General features: G+C 36.4%; 2 protein-coding genes across 2 annotated transcripts; one reads left to right on the top strand and one right to left on the bottom strand.

Moving 5' to 3' along the window:
• The first annotated feature begins 3865 nt into the window (after positions 1 to 3865).
• Positions 3866 to 5901, top strand: LOC137725961 (thioredoxin domain-containing protein 9 homolog). Its single transcript, XM_068464806.2, has 4 exons — positions 3866 to 4025; positions 4105 to 4380; positions 5175 to 5333; positions 5413 to 5901. The coding sequence occupies exons 1-4, from the start codon at positions 4002 to 4004 to the stop codon at positions 5581 to 5583; spliced, it is 630 nt and encodes a 209-aa protein (XP_068320907.2). The 5' UTR covers positions 3866 to 4001; the 3' UTR covers positions 5584 to 5901.
• Positions 5902 to 7770: 1869 nt separating this feature from the next.
• On the bottom strand, positions 7771 to 13114 carry LOC137724927 (pumilio homolog 11-like). Its single transcript, XM_068463566.2, has 5 exons — positions 11862 to 13114; positions 11521 to 11683; positions 9971 to 10134; positions 8595 to 8853; positions 7771 to 7887 (listed from the first exon to the last, which is right to left on the bottom strand). Exons 1-5 carry the CDS (start codon positions 13112 to 13114, stop codon positions 7771 to 7773), a joined length of 1956 nt encoding a protein of 651 aa, XP_068319667.2.
• Between the last annotated feature and the right edge of the window lie 8067 nt (positions 13115 to 21181).

Here is a 21181-nt window from a genome sequence, read left to right on the forward strand (position 1 = left end):
CACACTTGAAATCAGAATTTGAGATGAAAGATCTTGGGAAAACTTGATACTATCTCGGCCTAGAAATCGAGCATTGTTCGGATGGAATCCTGGTACATCAATCGAACTACACCCAAAAGGTGTTGTGTCGTTTTAATGAAGATAAAGCGAAGCCTTCGAGTACATCCATGGTCATTCGGACTCTAGATGCTAAACGAGATCCCTTTCATCCAAAGGAGGATGAGGAAGAGATTTTGGAACCCGAAGTTCCTTACCTAAGTGCAATTGGGACTTTATTGTACTTGGCTCAGTGCACTAGACCCGACATCTCCTTCACTGTGAATCTATTGGCTAGATATAGCAATGCGCCCACATGCAGACACCGAAATGGTGTTAAAGACATTTTTCGCTACTCAAGGGTATTATGAATTTGGGCTTGTTCTATACCCGCGAATCTCTGAGTATTGTCGCCCCTATAGCTCTCAGATTGATTCTTGCCTTGTTGGTTGCGCAGTTAGATATCTATTTCACCCACATAGAGCATGTTCTCAAACGGGTTATGTCTTTACCGTTGGAGACACCACTATATCTTGGAGGTCTACCAAGCAAAACCCTAGTTGCGAATTCGTCTAACCATGCTAAGATTCTCGCCCTGCATGAAGCATTGCGTGAGTGTTTTTGGCTGAGAGAAGTTATGGGACATATTCGAAGCACTAGTGGTCTTACATCAGTTGTTGACTTTCCTACAACGATCTTTGAAGACAATGCAACATGTATCGAGCAATTGAAGAAGGGATACATCAAGCGAGACAACACCAAGCACATAGTGCCGAAGTTCTTTTACTCACACCAGCAGCAGCAGCATCAGAACATTAAAGTCAAGCAAATTTGTTCCCAAGACAACTTGGCCGATCTCTTTACTAAGTCATTGCCCAAGTTTACATTTCAGAAGCTCGTCCAAGGAATCGGTATGCGTAAATTATCCGAGTTGAATCGCTTGTAGTTCTCTTATTTAAAAGTTATGTCTAACTCAAGGGGAGTATCTTAAAGCATACTCACTTGATCTTAATGTACTCTTTTTCCTTACGATTAGGAGCATTTTTCCCATTGGATTTTTGCTACCTCACTAGGTTTTAATGAGGCACCCATCCTGGGATGATCATACTCCGTTGAGTTCACTACCTTCGTCCAGTTTGACGAGTGTTTTAGACATTATGCATATTTTCTTACTTTTCTCCTTAGTCTATGGGTTTTATCATAGTAAGGTTTTTGTGAGTTTTTACAAATGCATACTTCAAAGTAAATTTGAGACTCGCGATCACCCGTTGTGCCGATGACTTCATCAACTATTCTACTTATCTGCTGAAGATCTGATGCGATGGTTTGTTGAGTATTTACACACTCAAGGGGGAGTGTTGCAGTCATATTTAGAATAGGAATGTGATTGTGTATATCCTAGGGAATCTGGGAAAATATTATATATTCCTATTAGGATTAGATTACCTATTAAATGTTGTAATCCTAAAGGGAAAGGTTTTACCCTTTCTACTACTATAAATAAAGGCACAATGGGATGAATCAAACACGCCTTACAATTAAATCAATCTCTCTTCTCCCTAAAGCTTGCTGCACCCCTCTCTCTCTAACCCTAGATGGCTCAATCAAATAGGCCTACAACAGATAAAATATTATAAGTAGCGTATTTAGAAAAAAAAATTCTTTGATAAGTCAATTACGTGAAAAAATTCACCAAAATTTCTTAAAATACATAAAATGCTTAAAAAAAATTGCCAACAGGTATGGAGTGGTCGAAGTTTGGTTTGGGTGGAATTAGGTTTGTGATTTGAGAATGAGGGTGGAATTGGGTATTATGTTAACACTTGCCCCATTGTATGGCTAGGCCTAAGGGGGAGGGAAGGGAGGTTGGGAGTTGGAGAAACAAAATCACACAATGTAAGTAGACACAAAGAAGTTTAGAATTGGAAATTCATTGAGTGGTTGGAGGAAGGTGTTGGAGCTTTTAAGTGCAATTTTTTTTCTATCTTACTTGTCCCACATTGGTCAAGTTGGGAAATTTCACATACAAAGTAATTGAAAAGATTGACCATTGGGAGCAAATTGGGCTTGAACGTTGGATTTGGACTTTGGGATGTTATAGGATTTAAGGACAACAAACTCATCCTTTAATATATAATTAATTATCAAAATCTAGGTTAATTTTTTAATTTATTAAATTAATTTCGGATTTAATTAACCTTTTTTTTTTTCAACAGACTTATCCTTTCAGATGAAGTCTGAGAATGTTTGAAGTAGACGTCTATCAAACTACAAGCACATAGCGGAGATAAAATTTTGTTTCAAAGACATTGCGGTACATAAGCCTCGATCTTCAGTTTATCTGTTTAATATTAATTTTGTTTTGTTCAGTGCCAAATTATTGATTTGCATTTATTGTTTATTAGCATATTTGAACTTGTTTCTATATATAAATTTGTCATTGATTGTTGATAAATATCAAATAGAAGATTGCATAAGTAGCTCAAACCTTCAAATTTTTTAACACTATGTTTGGATAGGGGAAATAAACGTGTTTTCTAAAGATGTAATGGACAATGTAAGTAGACAGAAAGAAGTTAAGGATTGGAATAATTCTAATACTCAGGTGTTAATACATACAGGGAAAGTGAGATTTTTTATTTTTTTTATTTTTTTTGAACAAACTATATTATGTACACTAAGGGGGTGGGGGAATAGACTAAACTTCACAATAAGCTAACAAGAAAAGTGAGGAATTGAAATGATTATAATTTTTGAAACACATTTTATGTGATTGAACATGACATAAACTTGTGATAAGTTAGCCACCATACACATAATTATTTGGTCTAGTGGTACTCACAGACAAATCCACTAATGGACAACGACCATGTTTTAAAAAAAGAGTCATGCTAGGAAGACAAAAAAATTTACAAAGTAAATGATGAACTAATAGGAATTAGCACGTTTATTAATACTTAAGTAATAAACCAATCAACAACTTCCTTGTTCTTTAGTTTCCATAATTTTGTTTACAAATTTAGTCTCCCTAGCATTACCCAATACACTATGTTTGGATGGAGAAATTTAAGATTACTAAGGAATTTTAAAATGACGGAAATTGAAATGACGAGATTTTATTTTTTAGAATTTGTGAATTTTCTTGTTTGGTTAGCTTAAAAGAACAATGAGAATATGAAATTTGTTATTTTTAAATTCTCAATTATAGAAATTGAGAAATGAGACCTATTTATATGGAATTTAAATTTGGGAATTAGAGGTCTCAAATTCCAAGGTGTTTTTTTTTTTCCTCCACGCGGAAATTCTAAATCTCAATCCACCTATACAATTGGTTGAATTAACCTTTAACAAAATTTCGATATACAAGTCAATAAATATTAAATACAGTACAAGTAGCACTTTCATAAAAAAGGACACATAGTTTTACAGTTTCTTGGTAATTTTATTTTTTTTGTAAGTGAGGAATCTTTGATTTGATTATCTCCAACGGTGAATACAAACTAAATTATTATAGTTAGCCCATTGTGAAATTGAATTTACTTTCCTCACCCCATTAATGTAGATAAGGTAATGCTACGGAGATCAACTTTTTAGACCAAATTTTGTAAACAATATAATATAGTTGTTGATGATTTCATTATTACAAGTGTTGATTAATGTATTTATTTTTTATTAATCACGCATCATTTACTTAATTGTTTGCAAATTTGGATTACCAATCATTATTCATGTAGGGAATATCAATATTAAAAACAAAATAAAAAAGGATTTTGGATCATGGTGGACAAGGCCCGCTCATCACAGGCCCAGTTCGGTTTCAAACCCCAAACAACAAGACGCGTCGTCTGCAATCGCATTCTCCTCCAGAACACAAAAGAGACCGCCCTCTTTCTTTCCCTCTCTCCCCCCTCCGAAATCTCATTTTTCATCCGAAAAAAGCTTCTGCAAATTCATCCAATTCAACAATGGAGAACCGAGCGGTTCAAGAGGTAACCTCTCTCCTTCTCAATTTTATATACATTTACATATGTACATTAAAAAACTGAGCTTTTCGATGATTTCTGGTAGATATTGGAGAAGCAATTGCTAACGGTTGCGAAGGCGGTGGAGGACAAGCTCGACGAGGAGATCGCAGCCCTAGATCGAGTTGACGATGACGATCTGGAGGCGCTTAGAGAGCGGAGGCTTCAGCAAATGAAGAAAATGGCGGAGAAGCGCAGCCGTTGGATCTCCCTCGGACATGGCGAGTACTCTGAGATTCCTTCCGAGAAGGACTTCTTCTCTGCCGTCAAGGCCAGCGATCGGGTCGTCTGCCACTTTTACCGCGAAAATTGGCCCTGCAAGGTTGAATTTTAACTTTTTGTTTAAGTACCATTGTACGAAAATTGAAGCTTTCTGTTAAACTTCTAGTTTTGGGGTGTATTTTCTAGGTGTAATTGTTTGAATTTCGGCAAAAAAGTTGTAGTTTTAGTGTAAACTGTTGCGTTTTCTGAGCTTGAAGTGTGGAAAGTAGCATGAGGGACTGAATTTTGAATTTTGTATTTGGTGATTGGAGGGAGTGATGTAGATGCTGCGCTTTATAATCGGTTAAGTTGGGTTCGTTTCTCGCGGCACACAGAAGTTCAGGGGTATAAAGGGAGAAGGGAGGATGCAATTCTTTACAGAGAGGAAACAATATGAATGAAAAAAGGAAATTGTAGATGAGTTCTTTCGGAACCCTGTTGATAATTTGGATAGATATGGTGAAATTATTGAGCATACACCTGCAGACTAATAGTTTTGAAGTTTGGCATTTTCCGTCTTCTGGAGTTGCTTTTGGAAGTCTTTCTGTTTGGGGTTTGTTGATTGGAAGTTAAAATGTATGGACAATGTTCACAAATTTGTGGATGTTTTGGACATGAAGAAGTATTACTTTTGTCTTAGATGCATATTGTAGAGAGCTAGTACCTGTTCTGATTTCAGTGCTTATTCCCAAAATGTTTGATCACCTAGATGTATATGGGGCTTCTACAATATCACTTCTAGCTGTTGTTGGTATTGGTTAAATATCCTAGGTTTTATCTAATGAGTACTTGCATTACTGATAAAGTTTACTCAAAAGTTAGGATAAACAATTTATATGTACATTTCATTTGCAGGTAGTGGACAAGCACTTGAGTATATTGGCGAAGCAACACATGGAGACACGTTTTGTGAGGATCAATGCTGAGAAAAGTCCCTTCTTAGCGGAGAAGCTCAAGATTGTTGTTCTTCCGACCATTGCTCTTATTAAGAATGCCAAAGTGGATGATTATGTGGTATGTATAGGAAGGACTTGCACACCATAGACTAAATTGATAATTTGCTTTCTAATGGCTGGTGTCCATTTTGCAATAGGTTGGATTCGATGAGCTTGGTGGGAAAGACAACTTCAGCACAGAAGAACTGGAAGAGAGGTTGGCTAAAGCCCAAGTCATTTTTTATGAAGGTGAATCATCTATGAAGTCTAGTGCACAAACCAGGAGTGTCCGGCAAAGCAGCAAGGCCGACTCATCAGATTCAGAGTAAAGCCATAGCTATCTGTTTTGGTTGTTATTAAAAGGCAGAGCTGTTCTTCCTTCGACATTTGCGACTTTTGGTTGTTATTGGAAAGCAGAGCTGTTCTTCCTTCGCCATTTGCGGAGTCACAAATTCACCTGCTTTTGTGGAATGGCCTAGTTTATGATTTGTATGAAGTTCAGAGGTATTACTGCCTCTTTACGGTATCTTTGAGACCATCATCTAGATGGTATGACAATAGTGTCGATGCATGTATTAACGAAAAAACAAAGCTCTGTGAGCTTTTCGCAAAATATTAATCCCCAGTGAGGTAGTGAAAATTTGAAATTGTCTTGTGGTTTGTTTGCATTGTTTTGTTAGGTTTCTGCTATGTGGGGGTTACTGGTTTTTGGTCAACATGTTACACCAGTTGAGATTTCTCCTAAATGAATGTTTTTTTTTGATCTGTGAGTCCACCTTCTCATCTCCTTGTGTTGTCGCTTACAAGATATGGATCCTCCGCTATTCTTGTTCCAGACAAATAAATAGAAATAAATTAAATGTTAAGGGACTTGGGTGTAGCCACCATGATTAGAACGGACCCGCTCTCTTATAAGCATTCAAGTTCAAATCTTCCTCACAACTAGGATAAAGTGTATCCAAAAGAACTGTTATATGCACTTGAGTTCAAATCTTCTTCACAACTAGGATAAATTGTATTGAAAAGAACTGTCAGTCTAAATGGTTAAAGACACTCCCAAGATTATTATTTGGTTTTGTGTTTATCATCTAATTTCAGGGTACTTATTACCTAATTTTGGTATTATTTTTTAGATTTAGCTACAATACTTACACGTAGACAATTTGAAAGTTAATAAAGATAGAATAATTCTATAATCTTCACCCTAAGAGCAGTTCCACCGGAGGTGGAATAGCCCAGCACCTAGTAAAAAAACCAGGCTGGCATCCTGTCAATTCACTCCAGCCCGTGTGTTTGCCTAGCACCCAGCCTAAGCTAGTCTCCAGACCAGCCCATTTTTAACAGACCTTGGGACCGGGCCATCTATGTTGTTGCGCCTGGTGCATGGTGCATGGGCGCGAGTAGCAGACAACAAAATCAGAGGCAGGGCCTAGTGGCGCAGGCACACTAACATCTCCCTTGGGTGGGTGACGTGGCCCAATTTCTGCCGTTGGATTTCCAACGGTAAAAAAAATTTGAATTTCACTTTTAAACTGGACCGCCCGATCACAAACCAATGGTCCACGTTTTTTCCTCCAAAAAAAAAAGAAATTTAAAGTCATAAATTAAAAATAAAATAATTAATTTTTAATAAAATTGACCAGCCTATTTTTTGTTTTAGGAGTGGAGATACTTTAACCTATTACTATTCATTGAGGTTTATTACTGTTCACTTGAGTGGATAAATGCGCTATGTACTTGTGCAAAATCTTTAAAGATGGAATTGCTCTAAGGGAAGTTTTACACCATCATATGGCCCGTCATGAGTAACAAATATTGATTACTTTGTTTTTTGACATAAATATTATTGAATAATTTGATTTAGTTGATAAGAATGTATAATAAAGTTTTTTTTTAAAATAGTGACAATCTCCATTGAATTTTCTACGAGTTCAATACATAAGTTCAAGCCATTCTTTAGCAAGTAGCAGCAACAAAATCAAAGTCAAATGCTAGCGACAATCAGCCACGTGATTGTTGATGACTTTATACATAAATAATTGAGAGTTATTCACATGCATAACTGTCAAAATTAAAATCTTAGCCAAACATATTAAAAAACACCATAGATTATATATCAATATTCTGAGATCAAAATCTCTATAACGTAGCAACATTGGGAAGCCTCCATAATCTACAAACATCCACCTAATGGCTTGGTTAGTGCATCAAGCGCTTGAAACACATGCCATATTATAGTGCAGATGAACTCTTCCTCCACGCTAACTTCCCTACCACAAGGGCCTTAAAAAAAGACAACATAACAACAACAAAGTTTAGTCCTCCTAATACAATTATACTATAATTAACAACCACAACAAGGTTGCCACTAAAACATTTAGCCTAGCAACAACAATAAGAAGTCGACTCTAAAGAGTTAGGGATAGAGAGATAATGCAACATAACAAAAGCCCAGAATCGGCAAGGTTATGGCGCTTCCGTCTGCTGGTCAAGCTACATTTTGTGGTTTACATGATTTAGTAACGATGCCTGTGACCCCTGGTTTTGTCCAGCACCCTTTTCCCGTAAAGATGACTGTGGAGATAAGGGTAATGGCTCCGAACGAGTTGCACAAGAGTATTATGAGCAGCTCCCTGCTTTGCCAACAACGAATACAGATTAGATCACTACAACATGTATATTGGTATCAAATTGTTTTTGATTGTGCACACAAGTGATAGAGAGCTAAGCGCTCTAACCATGACTGTTTATTCCTTTAAGACATGATCAGTGGACATAAGAGGTAACAGAAAATGGAAAGTTCAAATTTCTTCGAAGGTATGTATGTCCAAGTATTGGAATTAAAAAAAAAAAAGAAAAAAGCAAAGTAGGTTGTGTAATAAGATAAGATTAGAATACATCAGACTTTTGATTCGCTCTGATATAACGGGGAAAAAATAAGGAAGAAAAATTTCATCCAACAGCGGTATGAATTGTTTCTATCTATCGCTATGTGACTGGTCAAGTGACCTAGTATGTAATGACAAATAGATCATTAGATAGACACATAAACACTATACAGTTTCATGAAAGTTACAATAATCCAACAACAAAGGAGGCATCCAAGATTACTTAACGAAAGAAAGATTATTAAATTTAATAATTGTTTACAAGTATCAAGGTAATGTCCTCTCTTTTTAGATATATATATAAGATTTTATGTCACCGAATACTGAATTATCAATCTAACACCATACATTTTAAATGAGATTACCTTCATATCGATTTTTGGATATTGCCATAATCAACCCAAAGGAGTTAACAAGTTAGTGCAGCAAAAGCATTTTGTGTATGATTTTACCTTGGATACTCCCAGAGCAGATTGAGCAACATAATTCCCATAAGGATCTTGAAGAAGAGCCAAAAAGTGTGGACTATTAATCATCTCGTAAACAATGGTATTGACATGCTCTTCTCCAGCCTCTTTCAAGATCTTCTCAACCACATTACTGCCATACTTATTCATGCATAGATTAACAAAACTACCTCCAAGTTGTGCTAGTATGTCAGTTGTAACACGCGGGTTCTTTAATCCAATTATGTACTGCACGACATAGTTCCTGGTAAAAAACAAAAAGAGAATATAGTATCATAGATGTTATTTGTGTCAACTACAATTAGATTAAGGTAATACTTGTGAGATACCAGAGACATGTTATGTTTCTACTATAGTTTAAACCTTGTTATTTAGGGAGAAGGATTCTCTCCCCTCCTAATCTCTCTCCCCCTTCTTCCCCTCCTATTTACTGTCACGGTTAAATTACGTCAACATCTTATATTGATTTTTTATTTATGAAGACAATAAGACAAAAAACAATGTGTGAGAGGAGGGGAAGGAAGTAGATGGGAATAGGAGATTATTTAACTTGTAATTATGAGCTCGAAGTATACATAGATATTACGTACCTTTGTAATCAACCAAGTTCATTTTTCATAGAAATCAATCCGAGCTCCTTATCTTCGTTGAATTCTTAGAAACCCTAGAATTATTGCTATCTGTTCAGGAACTATATGGAATAATCACTGACATTTTCTGAATAGGTATGACGAATCCGATCATTATGGCCGATTAATCTAAGCACTATCTAGTAATACAAAGTCCACCTAAATCACGGTCCAAATTAACAAGCTAGTTATATTAGAAGGAAAACTAACGAAAAGGGTTTGAAAACTTATCAAGAGTGACTTTTCAGAGTAAAAATGTCATTTTCATTAAAAATGAACAGTACCGAAAATGTTTCGTTAAAACTCTCATTATTATATTGCCTATAACCATAACAACCTGATATACAAGTTAAGATATGACCTATTTAAAATTATAAATAAAGTTAACATATGATTGTTCCTTCAGATAAATTCCAAATGCCAAGGAAGTTCAAAAACAAATTAAAGGGAAAAGTGTGATTTCACGACTGCCAACATATTGCCCGCAGTTCTCTAACGAGATGAAATGACGAGGTGGTCTAATTTACCCTAACGAATGGTTAACAAGAAAGAAGTAAATATATCTCAAACAATAGTATGTACACTCCATCTACTCGTTGCGTTGATGACTACATCACTCACATATCGTACTGAAGTCAAAATCAACAGAACTGTTCCACTTGAGAATTGAGAAATGTAGTTAAGCGTAAAACAATTTACATATATGGCAAACATGTAGGTTAGAGGACAAACCCGTATGGATCTTCAGAGAGAACTCGAGCATTTTCAGTTATGTCAGCCACAAGACGCTCTTTGGCTTCTGTATAAGCATAATGAACACTACTTTGCACTAAGCAACACCCAAATTTGTCTTTTGCAAGAGCAAGGCAGTTTTCGTATACTAATTCCAGAAGACCCTGCAAAATAATAACAATTTGCAGTTGAAAGACCTATAATTGGAAATTAACTCTCTACTATGTAAGTTCAGCTACAAAATCTATATAAAATATACCATGACAACAATTCATATTATACAACTTAGGTGCAAAATTAACCAAAATTAAGATCTAACTAATTAATCATTACCAAAATTAACAAATTTTTATCCAAACATACGAAGTATTAGAAAGTTGTGGCATACACTTACAACATGTATCCCAAAGCCAATGTGTGTATTGAAGAACTAGCTAGCCACATACCCATGCATAACTTCTAATGTTTCGCTGTGCTAATTTCTTGTTATTCTATCGATTGAAGAGCCAATTCTTAAAAGATAATGAAATAGTTCATCCTTCTAACTACAAGTTTGTTTTATTATGTATTGCTTGTTTATGAAGAACAAACAGGTCTTAAAGATAATAAAATGGATGATACTTTTAACTATAAGCTTGTTTCATTATATATCGCCCCTCTATGAAGAACAAACGAGTCTTAAAGATAATAAAATGGTTGATCCCTTTAATTACAAGCTTGTCTCATTTTATATTGCCCCTCTATGAAGAACAAATAAGTCTTAAAGACAATGAAATAATTAATCCTTTTTAACTACAAACTTATTTCATTAATTATATATCAGATCTATAAAGAACAAACAACTAGAGATAATAAAATGGTTGATCCTTTTAACTACACACTTGTTTCATTATATATCGCACCTCTATGAAGAATAAAAAAGTCATTAAGATAATAAAATGGTGATGCTTTTAACTACAAGATTGTGTATATACTTTCTCTATGAAGAACAAATTGCAAGACAAGTCCAACAGGAAAATTAGTAGTTCAAAAAATTATATTGAGTTTCCTTCAACATCATATTTTGGACTTGATTGTACATATATAACTAATTAATGTGTACATAATTTTTTTCAAATGATAAACTTTTTCTTATGCATTTTATGCATATAAAGTTAAAGACGAAATGAAATGTGTGCCCATTACAAGCCAGCTCTGTTTTCACCTATCCAACATGAAAATTAGTAGGTCATACCAGTTTGTCATACATATTCAAATGCTAAACAAAACTTAAAGCTTATACGTTTATCCTTGTGCATTGAACAAGTAATTTATCCTGGGTACATTTACAAATGATATATTATTGATCCTTTAGCTGCAAGCCTTAATTTCTTCCTCCATAAGATGATAGGTAGTGCAGTAATTAAATCAATCATACTTAATAAGATACACGATAAAAATAGTGGTTGATCAATTTAATTTTTACACACACACACACACACACACACACACACACACACACACACACACATATATATATATATATATTATATGAAGAGCACATTCCTTACCTTGGCGGATTCAGGAGAGAAATGTTTCAAGCAAACTTGAATCACATAATAACCAGGCTGGGTCTTGCTCAAGGGAATCGTTATATGCTTCAGAATCCGCATGAATGCCGACTGTTGCTCTCGGGTTTCAACGCGCTCCAGCAGTTTCTGCATTGCTCGACTTCTGTACAATCAAAAATTGGTTTTCGGTTCACTTAAAATAATTTTGAGGACTTATAGCTTCGGTGGTAGAGAGTACTTTACATTACGACATGAATGAAGATTTTGAATTTGTCATCACCCTCACTTACTGAAATAAAAAATTACAAAAAAAAAAAATATCAATGACGTATCATTTGTACCCGTGCTGATCAGTGCATATGTCCTTGAGTTTTTTCTCATCACTCATCACCAAGTCAAGCATTTTGGACAGTCCTTCTTTGTTGGTGGCTTCAACAAGTTTCTGAACAAGTTCGTTGCCGAATTGATCAACCATCAATTCACGGAAATCCGCCTCTATGACCTCGGAGAAAATGTTCGCAATTTCCTCCGGCTTGCCCTCCTCCATCTTCTTCTGCAAAAATTTAGACCCGGCATGATCTTTGGCCACCAAAGCAATTTGGCCTCTTATTTCTTCTAAAGTCAGAGAGAAAGTACTTGGATGCTGCTGCCGTGCAGATCCATTAGCAAACCTTGATCCCCTGATGGCATGATCATGATCTTTGGTAATTAAATTATTACTAGTCATCACTTGGCCCCTTTGTTCCAATGACGATGATGATGAGAAATTAGTACTTAGACGCTGTCGTCCTGACCCATTAGCATACCTTGTTGATGATCCGCGGCTGCTAGTTAATCCGTTTCGCAGCGAATTATTAGGCCTCATTGGATGATATCCATAAGCACCAAATTGATCAGCAGAGGAAAATTGAGCAATATTATTTGGCCTAGAAGTACTACTACTCCCACCCCGACTCGCCCCTCCTGTATAAATAGGTTCCACCTCTATCAAAGGAAAATTACGGCGTGCCACTGACAAAGAATGGGGAAGAGCACCATTGAAATTATGGTTATTAGTGATACCATGATTGGAAAGGGATCCATGAAGCCTCACGTATTGATCCATCAACAAAACATACTGATTCTTCAACCTCTCCAAATATTCCTCCTTCTCCTGTACATGATGAGGGGATGGGTATTGAGTAGTAAAACCATTACCTCCTGAGAAGCTGTTTGCTCTTAGATTCGACGCAGTACCACCTAGCTGAGGCTGATGATCATGATGATGAGAATTGTTATTCGAAATGCTCAGTCGATTCAAAGCAGCAGGGAGATGATGCTGATTTTGGCTCTGATCAGCCAAATCAGTATTATTGTTGAGATTGGTGTTTTGTGAGGGGTTAGGGTTTTGGTATAGATGATTTGGGAGCATGGCGTTTTGATAAGAAACGTTCCCCAGACTAGGGTCCCAACAGATGTCCGGCAAGGAAGCAGAAGGAGAATCGTGACGAAGGTGATTTTCAGGGAAGATGTAGGGGGAGAGGACTAGATGGTCGTTGTTCGGGGCTGTAGTATTAAACCATTGAAGCGCAACCTCTCCTCTCTTCATCTCCATTAATATTATGCTTTGTAACCGATCAAATATGGGAAAATTGAAAGAGAGATTAGAGAGGAGGAATGACTGTGGCTGAGGCTGAAGGGTTTTAAAGACCTAGGTTGGGTTTAGAGATGTGTAAGCTATATAGAGATAGAGAGAGAAGGTACGAGGTTTTCACAATGGGGAACATACATATATTGCTAGCTAGGGTTTAATCCAAATGGGCCTATAATTATTTTGCACCCAAAGAGAGAATATCATAATTAAAAATATAAGATAATATATACAGACATTAAAAAAAAAGATTTGTAGTTGGGAAAAGGAAAATCAAAAGATTTTAGGCGATGAGAAAAGGGAAGAGTTTGAGTAATATGAGGAATGTTTTGGGTTAACAGATTTCGGGCTTTGAAAATAAAGCGTTTATATCCTTGTCAATCTCTTACTGCATGAAGTTGACACTCATCGACCAATAGAATTACTCTTCATTCCGCTTCACTCTCCCATTCAGCGTGGTTTCTAGGTAAAATGTGGAATATTATTATGATTCTATTTTCAATTTACTTATTTTACTTTTTCCCCGCTATGTAGTTCTTGCTAATTAAGTTGAATTTTAGTGAAATACCTCTTTCTCTTAGTGTCAAAGTTCGTTGGAAAAATTGTTTTAATTTTAGAGAAAGACTTGGTTTTATTTTTATTACATGGAGAGACAAAACTCATTTAAATATGACTATAAAAAAAGGGTGATGCGAGCAAGACTCAATTTATAAATAAAATTTTGTAAACGAAATGACATGAAAGTTAATGATTGGATTATTACTTAAGTGTTCATCAACGTGCTTATTTCTATCGGCGACATATCATTTAGTTTGTAAATTTTGTCTCCCTAACATTACCCATTAAAAAAAAAAAGGAACAATTGTTTAAATAATAATACAATCAACCTTTACACAAAGATATGGAGTGGTTTGGTGGCTAATTGGTTGTTGTGGACTCCTTATACCAGGTTCGACTTCTTCTTCAGAGCATGTGTTACTTTAATCACTACTACAATAAACAGTTTCCGTGACGAACTTCAACTTCGGTCGCTTAAACATTGGCACGATGAAAACGTCGTTGCACAAAGGTAGGGGTATCATCGCGCCAAAACAAAGGGTACGATAGCTTCTTGTTGCGTTAAGTTTACGGCCACGACAACTAGTCGTTAGATAAGGCTCTATGAGACGAAACGAATTGTTTCGTCGAGTAAACAAGAATGCAACAAAATTTGTCACATAATATTTGGTCTTCGAGTAATTTTAATATTTTGAATTTTAAAATTTTCGTCGTTCAAGATACTGCGCGACGAAGGTCTTATAGGATGAAGGTATTACGCCATGCAAAGGTTTTTCTTAATTTTTTTTTCATTTATATTTTTGTTAAATTACATATTTTAATTAAATAATTTGTAATTATTTTAATTAAATTATAAACAATAATTAATAAATAGCAAAAAAAAATATTATATAACACACACACACATATATATATATACACACACACATATGTATGAAAATGTGCGTACAAGTTGAATTTTTTTTGTTTATAATATCTGAATATTAAAAATAAAAAAATAAAAAAAAATAACTACAGAAGAAAGTCGTCAAGGTCTACTGCGTCGGCCTGCTGGGTGGAGTGGTTAGGAGCTCGAAGATGGTGAGGAACATCTACTGGCTGAGGAGAAGCTAGTGCATCAAGAATTGGAAATCAGACAACTAGAAAGCGTGTAAGATCTAGCTCGTCTTACTGCCATGGGCCGCAAGCTGGGTGTACTGTGTCGAAAGCTGAGTAGTTTAGGCCGCAAGCTGGGCATTCTAAGCCACAAGCTTCTGCTTCAGGTTCACAACTTCCTGCGTCAACGTGGTGTCTCGTGCTCTGTCGGGAAGAGAAGGCAGTAATGTCACGATGTCGTGGATTTCCCATCCCTGGGACAACCTTACCAAGCCTACGATCGAGCATCTGATCCAGGGACTCATCAATGACATTTCTTAATAGTTTTTCATGTTTTTTGAATGCTTCACTGTCCATGGTTGGAGGGGTGTCATCTTCCCCTTCCTAATTGGTGTTCATCGAGGCATATGGATAAGCGTCATTTATAATATCTATAACTTGTTCATCACGATCCACATTAGATTAAACAGTCTCCACTCATGTCACGTATGAAGGTGAAGCATGGTCTAATCGTTCCCCATGATAATTTCCCCTACTATAGGTCACCATTACCCCATTATTACTAAATGAAATTGCACATTTTCGAATGTCTCCAAATTTGAGTTGTTACACTTCATACATAGACACCGGATTTGAGTTAAACCGTGGTTGTGGCTACTTGTGAATTTAATAAACTGATCTATTCTATCCAAGTATTTAACAACACCTCTGTTCGGATTCTATACCCATTATCTGTCCATTTTGTTTGCAAACACAATTAAAGTACTATGATTACAACAACTTCAACTATGTCTTGTCACCTTATCCCTTAGTGTAACAACATAGTTATGTAACGTAATATAAGACTCCATCAAATTAGATTTCGACGTGAAATTTTTTTTGGCATTCCTACAGTTCTTCGAGTGCACAACGTAGCTAGCATGCACTTGTAAAAAGATGTTACCAAAATTTTCATAATCGAAACCTAATTCATGAACCATAAACTACGACACATAACTGTGCATTCCCAAACTGTCTAAAAAATTGGACAATTCAAGAATCAATTGGACTGCAGTCATGTTTCGCATCTATGTATGAAATCCAACTAATTCTCAAATGGAAAATTAAGTTTTTCTTGAACAAAAGTATATGAAGTTAAATATTGTTAATTCCATACAACATAAATATTTTTATACATGATGCACAAAAATATTTGCATATAAATAAATTAAATCACAAAAATTACAAGAAATAAATTAAATAACTTAGATTTATAAAAGACAAATTAGTGAAGAAAATACCATCAAATTCGTTCTTCACAGATAATCGTATACAACAACACTATAGAAAGAAAATTTAATTTTGTTAGTTTGAATTCACAATTGAAAATTTTAAATACAAAATCAAATTGCTTACTGGAGAGGGATAGATTGAGGAAGGGATGGGAGATGGAGATGGAGATTGAGATGGAGATGGAGGGAGATGGAGGATGAATTTGAGAGAGAAGGGAGTAAAGGATATTTCAAAGAGATACGAGGGAGGGAGAGGTAGCTGCTGCAGTTCTTGTGCAATTTTTGCCTTTCTTGCGGTTGGGTACCTTGATTATAAACACGAGATCTTTGTGCGATGAAGGCTTCATCGCGCAACACATATGTCACCGATTAACCCTAATTTAATTTATGTGACGAAAGATTCATCACTCAAAGTATCTTTGTGCGAACAATGTTGAATTCGTCCCACAAAGTACCTTTGCACGACCAAATTAACTTTCATTGCACATAGCACCTTTATGCGACAAGAGCTTTATCACGAGAGTTATTTATTAATTTTTTTAATTTAATTAATATGGACTAATTTTTTTTACTAAATTAAAGAAAATAAAATATTTAAATGAGATATTTAAATCGTCCATATAATAAATCAAATAAAGCAAACAAATACTTAAAGTAAATATTTAATCCAAATACAAATTAAGAAAATATTTAAGGTTACTGTTCACAAATGGTAATATAATCTGATTACATGCTAAAAAAATTATTTTATTCATCCATAACATCTAAATAAAACATTTACTGCGCTGGAGGTGCTTTTGCATTTTGATCGGTGTCATGCTTCCACTCCTGGTAACGCCTCTTGAATATGCAATCGATGAAATTCATCAGGTTAGGGTCCGTTTCATCAGTAATAAAATCAACCTAATTGGCACTTACTGATACCTCATCCAACAAAGACTTCTTTAGGTATTCTGGCATTTTTTCCAAGATACCAACTCCCTAGGACACTCGTTCCGCACCTATGTTGTGCCCAAGCATGGCGTGCGTCTCCCTCTTTGATCTTTTAAGCTGCATGTCATAGTTGATCTGCCTTGGCCCGTCATTATTCTCGCTTCTGGCCCACCCCTGACATTTTTGTTGTTGTTTCTCTACAAAAAAAAAAAAAAAAAAAATTTTAATAATCAAAGTAAGTCGTCAACTTTTTTTAATAGTAAACCAGTAAAGAACTTCAACAACAAAAAAACCATACAATTCATACAAAAATTTGGTATTACCTGTCTAAGATCCTTCTTTTCATATCCCTGTTTAATTGGAGCAACAACGGAATCGAACATCTACAACATTATAATTTGACTATATTTGAAAACCCACAACTTATGAGACATAATTTATAAATTAAAATTAGTTATTGAAACAAAATTGTTCTTCATTTAGATATATAAAGACTTACCTTGGAAATGAAGATTGTCGATAGAAAGAGTCACGGAAAAGGGAAACAAGAATTGAGATATGAGGGGTTTAGGGGAGAAGAAACGAAAGGATGAGGGATTTAAGGAAAATGATGGGAAGAGAATGAGGAAAAAGGGAGAGTGGATCTAAGATTTTATAGAACTCATGAACCTTTTACACGATGAAGCCCTCGACATACAAAGTCTGCATAATTACTCTGCCTTAAATGTCTCACAGACCACACTGACCATTTCAAAGTGCTTTACGCGACAAAGTGTTTGTCGCACAAGTTTTACACGACAACCTGCTCCATTGCGCAATAAATTGTTTGTCGTGCAATATATTGGTGCCAAATCTTCATTTTACTGCCTTTTTTATTCCAGAAATTGCACGACAAATTATTCAATTTGTCATGCTAGGCCTTCTTGTGCGGAGAAGCTTTCGTTGCCTAATCTTTTCATATATTTTTATGGCCTTTATGTTTGTGCGACGATACCTTTATTTTGTCCCGCAAAGGACCTTTGAGCGACGAAAACTGCTTCATTGCTTAAAATTTGGTCGCGCAGAACTAGTGTATGTTTTGTTCAACAGCTGGTATGTAAGACCAAGAGCATGTGTACTCCTCCCTCCTCGAAGAAAAGTTCAGTATGCAGGCCTACCCGAGCGCGATGAAGACCGTTGAGCAAGCGACGCATGGTGGAAATCCCCTCATCAGTCTTGCAAGACGATTGAGTTCGAACAACTTTGGGTGCCATTGGGTGATTTTGAGGAGAAGATGGGAAGAAAATCAGAATTAGGGGGCAAGAACTGAAGAGCGAGAGAAGTTTCTAGAGGCTCTAAGAATTTTGGGAAGTTCAGGAGATTTGAAGGATAAAAAAAGCTAAAGTACTTTGCTAAGGAGTTTAAAGTGAAGATTACATAGTGAATGGGTAGTTAACGTTTATAATTATGGGCTAGTGCAAAGGTCCAATTAACAATGGCTGTTTTAAATGGCACAAGTCTCGAATGAAGGCATGTGGCAGCTGTTTAATCATTATTAGCGCATTGGGTTGCAGACTCAACAATGATTAAAGGGGGCACTATTTGGGTTAATATTTGAACATTAGATTTAGATGAAGAAAAACCTAAGAATACCTAATTCAAGGAGACTTGCCCGAAGCCCAGCACTAAGCCCAGAAGCAAGTTGAAGCCTTCTCAGCCAAAATGCAAGCCACATGCTTGCCATTGAAGTGGCAAGTGATGGAGACTAACCTACTACCAGCCAAAGAACACTTTCTAGTGGCATTACAAGTAAAAAACTGATGACTCACTACCCTCCAAAGTGCTTTCAGGCAAGAACAAAGTTACAACAGTCGGGCTAATTTGCCTATAAAAGGAGGAAGAGGCCCCAGAGACAAGGGGACTCACCCAATCAAACAAACAAACATATAAACTCGGCTTTCAAGCCAGATTTGCTTCCAAAAGCTGAAATCAACCCAGATTCAGTCCTTTTTAGCGACAAGCTATCTCTTGTCTAGATTTCCTTAGAAAGCATATCTTTGTCTAGTTTAAAGCTTTGCTACCTTGAACCATCGTAGTATCGATTCCCTTGTGTAATCTTATTTACCATCCATCCCTCTTTAGCATATAAACCCTTGTTAACACAAAGAGAAGTGATTGCAAGAAGTTCAACCTTGACAGACAAGGTGAAGTCTTGCCCGAAGCTCTTTGTTTGTTTTCTAAATTTGTAGATCTATTACTTAATGCATTCTTCAGTATGTATTCAAGTTGTTTCCATTAGTTTTCCTACTTTAAGAGTCTCATTTGTATCTGGATCTAGTTATTTTAATGAATATGCTTTCATTAAAATTAATCAAGAACCAAGTAAATGACTTAGAGGGCTTTGGACTCCCTTCATTCGAACATACAAGATTATGAACTAAAATTCCTAGGTCACAAGGCAAGAAAAAGAACTTAATCTGGACTTAACTCATCCATGACAATCCTTTGATAACAAAAAGTTTGAGTAACTTGGGGTGTAAGTAATCGACTAAAAACACTCTTGTTCTACATCTGTTATACTGAGATAGCAGTGGTACGCCTAACACTTAGTTAGTTTTGATTGCGAGCCTTAAGGCCTACACCTAAGGCCCCACAAAGGCACATTTCAAAACTAATTTTGTCCTCTTCTTGTAGCACATCAACAAGCAAGAGCCCGACTAGACATCCAAAGTGCCAATCCCTTGAGGAGCTGTGCTGAGGTCTGTGGATCATTCTCTAGAGAAATCTTCACCTGAACATAGTTTTAGCACGCCCAGTAGGACATCATTAGTCTTGTATGCCAAGAAGAATAAGGAAGCAGAAAACCTTTAGGTGGAGCACAAAATACGGGCCACCCAGTGTCTACCAAGACTAAGCATGACAAATTAGCCAGAAGATTTCCCCATCTCACAAAGATTAGTTATTATGGGAAACTCGACCTCATCCAAGAAGACAGGAGGGAAGGTTAATGACGACTTGCAAGCCACCATGGTACAAGTGCTGAAAAGTATGGAGAAAATTACTCTGGAAACCAGAAGAGAAGTAAGCAGACTCTGTTCTTTAACAGGGAGTTTGCAAAGAAGATTAGATCTGGAGTATTCTACTCCAAAAAATGGTTATGCTAGGGAAGTGATGAGAAAGGTTAGTCTTGAGAAAGAACCAATTATCCCCCTATTTCCTTTGGTTGAGGAAAATAGGGATAAGGGAAAAAACAAGGGAGGATTTGGAGCTAGTCAGCTAGTGTTTGAGGAGATCCTAGAAGCAGAGTTGCCCGACCCCCTATTCTTTTCATTATATAGTAGGGGCAGAGAGAACAAGAAGGAAGGAAGTATGGGATGCTCTAGTTAATCGGAGAATCCACTGGAAAAGACGAACCTACCAAGGTAGATAAACCTCATTCTTATAGGCCCCCACCATTGGCCAGTAAGGAAGGGGATGCTAAGTAGAGACAGCCCAACCTAAAGAAAGAAACCTTCTCGGGCAATAATCACAGCCTGAAATGGGGAACCCCACAATCCCATACAACAATACAGTTAACCAGCAGCTCAGAGATGAGTTAGTTGAGTTAAGAAGGATGGTGGCCTAAAATGCTCAACCCCAAGCTCGCTTGCTATTCAAGATCACCTACTAGAAGCCATACCTAGAGTATATTGATGAGCAGAATCCTTTTCCACTAAACTTCAAGATGCTCGCGTTTCCCATTTTTAGTGAGGAAAATGGCTTGAGATCACATCTTCAATTTCTCCAACCATTGCGTGGCATTTGAAGACAATCCTAATTATAAGTTAAGATTGTTTGGGAACTCATTGGTTGGCCTAGCATCTCAATGGTATTCTCTTTTGCCCCCCAATTCTATTGCCAATTGGGGGCAAATGAAGATGGCTTTTTATGAGCATTTTTATAGGATGAAGCTCGAGATGTCTATTAATGACTTAATGGAGGTGAAGTGATATGAACATGAATCTATAAAGGACTTCATGATGAGGTTTAGAAAGACAAGAATGAGGTGCCAATTCCCTATCAATCATGCCCAACTTATATCCATTGCTCAAAAGGCCTTGAGGCTGCCTTGGAGGAAGAAGTTTTATGATGTACAGTTCAATGAGTTACAAGAGTTGGTGATTGCTGCCACAAAGTATGAGAAGCTGCTGCTTAA

This window comes from Pyrus communis, chromosome 5 (genome assembly GCF_041283825.1).
Source record: "Pyrus communis isolate YQ-2024b chromosome 5, ASM4128382v1, whole genome shotgun sequence".
NCBI classification, from domain to species: Eukaryota; Viridiplantae; Streptophyta; class Magnoliopsida; order Rosales; family Rosaceae; genus Pyrus; species Pyrus communis.

What these genes read in the sequence shown, in the direction of transcription:
- LOC137725961 (XM_068464806.2), top strand. Translation starts at nt 4,002, where the DNA reads ATGGAGAACCGAGCGGTTCAAGAG. An exon ending in GCGAAAATTGGCCCTGCAAG is followed by an intron (nt 4,381 to 5,174) that starts GTTGAATTTTAA and finishes TTTCATTTGCAG; the next exon opens with GTAGTGGACAAGCACTTGAG. An exon ending in CCAAAGTGGATGATTATGTG is followed by an intron (nt 5,334 to 5,412) that starts GTATGTATAGGA and finishes ATTTTGCAATAG; the next exon opens with GTTGGATTCGATGAGCTTGG.
- LOC137724927 (XM_068463566.2), bottom strand. Translation starts at nt 13,114, where the DNA reads ATGGAGATGAAGAGAGGAGAGGTTGCGCTTCAATGGTTTAATACTACA. An exon ending in ATATGCACTGATCAGCACGG is followed by an intron (nt 11,684 to 11,861) that starts GTACAAATGATA and finishes TTGATTGTACAG; the next exon opens with AAGTCGAGCAATGCAGAAAC. An exon ending in CTCTCTGAAGATCCATACGG is followed by an intron (nt 8,854 to 9,970) that starts GTTTGTCCTCTA and finishes GTTTTTTACCAG; the next exon opens with GAACTATGTCGTGCAGTACA.